Genomic DNA, 6,855 nt, shown 5'->3' with positions numbered 1-6,855 from the left:
AGAAGAGGGGACACATGTTGATGTAGAAGAGACATGAAGAAGAGGGGACACATGTTGATGTAGAAGAGACAGGAAGAAGAGGGGACACATGTTGATGTAGAAGAGAAGTGTAGAAGAGGGGACACATGTTGATGTAGAAGAGACATGAAGAAGAGGGGACACATGTTGATGTAGAAGAGACATGAAGAAGAGGGGACACATGTTGATGTAGAAGAGACATGAAGAAGAGGGGACACATGTTGATGTAGAAGAGACATGAAGAAGAGGGGACACATGTTGATGTAGAAGAGACATGAAGAAGAGGGGACACATGTTGATGTAGAAGAGACATGAAGAAGAGGGGACACATGTTGATGTAGAAGAGACATGGAGAAGAGGGGACACATGTTGATGTAGAAGAGACATGAAGAAGAGGGGACACATGTTGATGTAGAAGAGACATGAAGAAGAGGGGACACATGTTGATGTGGAAGAGACATGAAGAAGAGGGGACACATGTTGATGTAGAAGAGACATGAAGAAGAGGGGACACATGTTGATGTAGAAGAGACGTGGAGAAGTGGATTTTGCATAATATGTGACCTGTAATGTGTCTCCTGTCCTGCAGGACCTGAGCGATGGCATCCGTCAGATCTCCTCCTTCTTCGGCTACACTCTGACGGAGGCTCAGGTGCTTCAGATCTCAGACGGCAGCACCTTCTCCGCCATGAAACAGAGCTCCGCTAACTCCCATGGGGCTTTGGGGGACGTCATCTTCAGAAAAGGTGTCTTGCATACTGTCTCTTTATCAGTCATTATGAAGCAACAATAGCCACAGACGGCTTAAAGTTGCCTCCTCTTCCCACTTAGTAAATCCATTATGAAACACAACTTCTACAAAACATTTCAATAAATGAGTGATGGAAGAAGTGCTCAGGTCCTTTGCTTAAGTACAAATGGTAACACAACCTTAAAAATACTCAATTCCAAGTTAATGTCCTGTTTTAAAAACGTTACATAAATAAAAGTACCGAAGTAACATCAGCAAAATGTACTTAAGGTTGCAAATACTTATTGTGCAGAATCGCTCGCAACGTTTAGTGTTAATAGAAATATGATATCATTTGTTTTTTAACATAAACAAATGAGAGGTTTTTTTCGAGACAGAGAGTGAATAAGCATATTTCCCTAAATGTTCAACTGTTTAAATTATTAAAATGCTCAATGAAATGAGGTCTGATATTCCACTATTAATATACGAGAACTTCCGTGTTGCAGATAAACTTTCTGTTGTTATTTTTCTAAGCACTTTGAGCACCAGGAAAAGCGCTATACAAATCAAATGTAGTATTATTATTATTATTATTATTATTACTTCATTATTTTCAGGCAAATTAACAATAGGTAAAATCAGAGGTTTTAACTGTGAGATATTTGTGTCCCTGTGCAGGCGAGGTGGGCGACTGGAAGAACCACTTCACCCCCGAACAGAGCCGAGAGATGGACGCCGCCTTCAACAAACAGCTGGCAGGAACCAGGCTGGGAGCCAAACTCAACTACCAACGCCACTGCCAGTAGGGAGCGAGGGAGCAAGGGGGGAAGGAAAGAAGGAGGGAACAATTGCATTATGAATGGTTGTTTTATTTACTCCAATCTGTGAACTTTGGTTGAAAAGTTTCAAATGTTGCAGCTCACAAGCCGGGCGCAAAACCTGCTGTAAAACGAGCAAATTGTTGTTTTATGGATACTTTTTCTTTGTGCTAAGCTAACTTCGCTATATAATAAGAGTTTACATTTTTCTAATCTTACTCTCCACCAGAAACCAGTCCTTGCGACACCTTAGGAGCGGCAACATTTGGGTTCACCTGAAGTTAATCTGTGCACTAAACACAAACAATCTGTGAATAAAAAACTGTTCTCAAACACCAGAGACACACTGCTCATCGACACAGGAAACATACAAGAAATATATCTTCTGTGGGGAATAAAGAACATGCATTCAGATGCTTTCACACACATACAAATAGATTTTAACATCAGAAAGTGCACCTGAACATCAGCAGAGTTTGGGGTTTGTGTGTGCAGCTCTGCAGGTACTTCATATTGATATGAAATGCTAATCTGTGCAGCACATTTCATATACCAAAGCAACACAAACAAGCTATATAAAAAGTAAAAAATGGTACAATACGAAACAAATAAGACAATTTAAAGATAAGGAATTACAAAAGTGTTTGATCCAGCAATACATTATCATAGTGAAGTGTTAAGGTACTGAAACACATTTTCATTCACCTTAATGCTTTTAGGATTTAACATGTGTTGCACCCAGAATAAAAAAATGAAAGAGACATACAGCAATACCATTTAAAAATGCACATATAATAAAAAAAACATGATCGTCACACAATGAAAGTGGGCCGAGGTAATACAATCCTGATGGTGTTTTCTGACATGCTTTAAAAACGTGTATGCAACAGGTGTATTTTTTTTTCAGCCCATTCCTGTTGGCTCTGATTCAGGTCCGTATTCAGTCACACCAGAGATGATCAGATTTACTGGGTGTGATTGTATTCAGCAGCTAAAATCAGGAGCACATGAACGTTACTCCTCAGGTTGTTTTACTATGTTTAAAAAACACATTTAACATTTGAATCATTGTCAAACTGGCAGCTACCGGTCTGAACTCGTGGGAAAACGCACGTCATTCTGGTTTTTGAAATTGTGGCTTTTATACAACTTTGTGAATACGGGCTTTTATACATTTGCACAATCACTGTTTATTCTGTATGGTTATTACATAGGGTGCATCACTGTACATGATCACGATGAAAATAAAACCCTTTTCCAGACCACTTACTTCATCTCCATTTGTTTGACTCCATCTCTGCTGCTATGAACATAATAGGGACATAAGTGGAACGCAGGAATACGAGGATGTGTGTCCTTCCTTTATAACTAGTTTGCTATGCCCTATTGCAGGGGTGTCAAACTCTTGGCCCGTGGGCCAAATCCGGCCCTTCACTTCATTGTATGTGGCCCAGAAGAGCTTGCAAATAGTATTCTACGTTTATTATAAGGTTACGTGCTGCTTTCCAGGATCACGTTGCCCATAAACTACATGTCCCACAATGCATCTCATTTTGAGAAAAGCGCACTGAAGAGACTTGCAATTATTTGCCCTAGACTTCTGCTTTTAGACATAGTCAATTATGAAGTTATTACCCTATCCGACAATAATCCAATGCAGAGGAAATATTGTAAAATAATATATTATTTTATATATATTATGTATATTTATCTGTGTATATTTATATAGTCATAGAGGCTACTACAGTGGACAGCTTTTCAAAAGGTGTTTTCTTGTATATGCATGGGTTTTGATGGCATAGTTGCACCATCAGCCACTACATAGGACCCTATTGCATCATCCCATACACTGCCACTCAGTGGAATCTCAGTGTAAGTGCATGATACATTTCTCCAAACCAAGAGGAACGACAGAAAGCCAGATGGACCAAGTCACCTGCCGATATCCTGCCAATAATCCTTTTATGGAAAGCGCCCCCTGCAGGTATAAAACATTTGGTGACATCAAGTAACAACTAATGAATCATATAATTCATAAATTGTCAAAGTATTGATTTTATGTTCGCAGGAAATTATGATTATTCACCTGTCCACTAAAGTGGACGTCATGCCTCACTGGCTATATTTACTACAATTCATACTGTTACTGCTACTGTTCTTCTTGAAAAAGCTTCATCTGCAATATCTTTTTCGGCCTTAAATCAATATACTTATGTTATTATAATTTAATTTTAAGTTTGCACATCTTTATTTCTCATTTTTTCCAAATGTACAAGTTTTCAGTTCAGACTTTAACGACTTTAAAAAAATCCTGAGTGAGGCTTTCTCAATTCATGCATGAAAGGGTTAAAGTTACCACCGGCCCTTTGAGAGCAACCATCATTCAAATGTGGCCCACGATGAAATTGAGTTTGACACCCCTGCCCTAATGTGTTATATAGACCAGTACCACTAAGAACTTTATGTATGTTTAGATAAATATAATGATGCTATTGCTGAAAGATAATTCAAAATGATAAGTGTTTAATTTCAGCAAAGATAAATGCAAAGTATGTAAACACACTCATGATATTTTAACCCTATATTTCACCATTACACTGCCGATTTAAGACTTGTTTTTTTACAGGCAATACAATTACATATTCTAATTGTATGATATTATGATTGTTCAGGTGCAATCAAACACTCCCAATTGGTCATTATTAGGTAATATAGTATTGTTAAGGTTAATATAAATATACAATATAACTAAGGGAACAATACTATAACACAAGATTTGACAACACCTCCTTTATCGAGTAGAACCTAAAAGATTACAAAAACTCAAATAAATCTTTAAATTCAATGAAAAAACAAACCGGAAGTGCTTCATACTACTTAGAGTAAATACCATTATGTTTTCCTCTGAAAGAGCTGACCGGAAGTTGTGTCATTGTTGATGTGATGCTAACTTAACGGCTGGTCCACCGTTAGTCTCGTGAATGGATGACATCATGCTGTCGGTCTCCATCTGCGACATGACACCTGCAGACACTAACGGTGAGACGTTATTATTTACAACCTGCCGTTAAACCGGTAAGAGCGACGCGTTCACGGTTTTCTGTTTACATAATGATTCACAGAAGTGTTTCTGTTAGCTAGCATGCTAACGTTAGCCTCAGGGAAAGCACCCAGGTAGAGCTAGTGATGCTAAAGATGCTAAAGATGGAGGTGAGAGGAATTCACCTGTTAGTCTTATTAAAATGGGAACTAAAGGGACATTTTCCTTTTTTGATGAGGAGAACACCTGCTTGCATCCATGTTGGGAATATTTCCAAATCAATGTAATGCTACATGATGGTATATTGATTTAATTAAATTAATTATGTTATCAACTAATTAATGCCACTTCTGGTCACCTTTTTTTTTTACTACAGGCTATTTTAACACCTACATTTGAATGCATGAGTGTTATTGATCTAACGATATTATATAATAGTGTAACAATCACAGGGGACACAGCCTACTGTAACACGAGACAGTAGCTACAGTGTAGTTATGGCAATGAATATCTTAAGTGCCAGTCTCCTTCAACAATGCAACATAGATATATATCAACATAAAGCAATGAAAATAGTGCAAGAAGAATAAGATGAGCTAAATACATAATGTTACATAAAAAATACTCTACAAGGATAACATATTGGTTATTGTAGTAATTCATAAATATGTGGAGTGCAAACAAATGGACACTTAACGTTAAAAAGACACTTCACAGATCCCAGGAGTTTAGCAGTCTAATGGCCAGTGGGATAAAACTGCCCCTTATTTGAAGCAACGTTAACAGTTTCAATGCTTGACTTTTTCTTGTAAACACAGGCTTTCACTTAGGGACCATCAATACATGTTACCTTTGAATTGCATAACACCAATGTTACTTTCAGTATCTGCCTTCTAACGTTTTTGTATAGGCAAAAACTATGCCAAACAAGTTAAATTAAATGTTTCATATTTTTCAGTAGTTAGTTTCCATGTCATGAGAACCAGTAACTCCAAATAAAGCAGAATTGACACACCCACTTTTTATTGGATTTTACTCCCATTTCTTTCTTATATCGACATATTTATTTTAATTGAACACTCTTGGATTATTTCAATAGCTCCAATATTATGTGACCTAATGACCCCAAATCCCACTGGACAATTAGGACACCCCTCTTTGAGTTGTGGGCCGACACAACTTAATATTATTTAAATTTTTGTTCTGACGGCCGTTCAGCTACATGTATGTTGGTAGTTTTGTTTGCACTGATAGCAAACATGTTCCTCTGGTCAGAAGGCCCTCCTGTGTTTTTGTTTGATGGTTGTGGGCCAAAATGCAGATTTTCTGTCCCAGTCCAGCCCTGATTGAGTCCCTCTCTTGATCTCTGTGTTGCAGGTGCAGAGTGATGCAGCAGAAGTTGTGCTCCAGAGGTTCTGGTTCTTTCCTCGTTCTTTCCTCTCGGAGAGGAACGGCCCAGGCTGCGGTGCCTCCTCTTCTCCTCCTCTCGCTCACCTGCCGTTCGCTGCCCCGCTGTGAGAGCAGGAGCGTTTCCGCAGCCTGGCCTCGCTCAGAGCGCACCTGGAGTACCGCCACTCGTACTGCTCGCCGACGTGACCAGCGGCGCTTCAGCATCACCGGAAGCTGCCCGACCCGTTAACCGGCATCGATCCGTGGCACGACATGAGCCTCCCGACCCGCAGGGGCAGCAGAGACCCGCACGTTCGCTCCCCTCAGCGACAGGCAGAGACAGGTTATATATATTTGTATTTGCAACGTTGTTTGGCTACCACACAGGAGATGGGCAAAATTTACACACATCCCTTTACTCGAGCAGAAGTACGCACCGATACTCGTGTTTAAAATAATCTGAGTAAAAGTTAGAGAAGTACTGACTAAACTTCTTTACATCAAGTCAAAGTAAAGAGACTTGAAAATGTACTTCAGTAACAAAGTACCCATAACTAGCAAGGCTGTTTTAAAAGGAGTACCTGACCTCCCTTTATATTAATAGAACAATAATGTCATTGTTAGCTAATGGAATGTTTCCATGGTGACCAACGGCAAATGCAACGTTTCCATTGGGTCGCCCTCTTCTTTAGAAAGACCAGGAAATGAATGGATACACGCGGATCGTGTTTCAAATCAATAGGCAGCGCAATAACTCTAAAATAAATTAATGATCACGGGCACCAAACCACGTATTTCAGACCTAAAGGAACCAGCCTGTTTGGAAAATGAGGAGAAGTAGGAAAGTAACAGGATAT

The 6,855-nt window shown here is 39.2% G+C and overlaps 1 protein-coding gene across 1 annotated transcript in view; it reads left to right on the top strand.

The window, feature by feature from the left end:
• LOC104951118 (sulfotransferase 6B1-like) overlaps nt 1-2,802 on the top strand; it is a 13,812-nt gene extending 11,010 nt beyond the window's left edge. Inside the window, exons 3-4 of the mRNA XM_010777754.1 lie at nt 608-764; nt 1,430-2,802. Of these exons, the coding sequence (XP_010776056.1) occupies nt 608-764; nt 1,430-1,557 (285 nt within the window). The 3' untranslated portion in view covers nt 1,558-2,802. The remainder of the gene's footprint in view (nt 1-607; nt 765-1,429) is intronic.
• Nucleotides 2,803-6,855: the final 4,053 nt, after the last annotated feature.

The sequence above is a fragment of the Notothenia coriiceps genome, unplaced genomic scaffold (genome assembly GCF_000735185.1).
Source record: "Notothenia coriiceps isolate Sejong01 unplaced genomic scaffold, NC01 NC01_scaffold00000339, whole genome shotgun sequence".
Lineage (NCBI taxonomy): Eukaryota > Metazoa > Chordata > Actinopteri > Perciformes > Nototheniidae > Notothenia > Notothenia coriiceps.
Note: the sequence above shows the minus strand (reverse complement) of the source record. Positions and strands in the feature narration are given on the sequence as shown.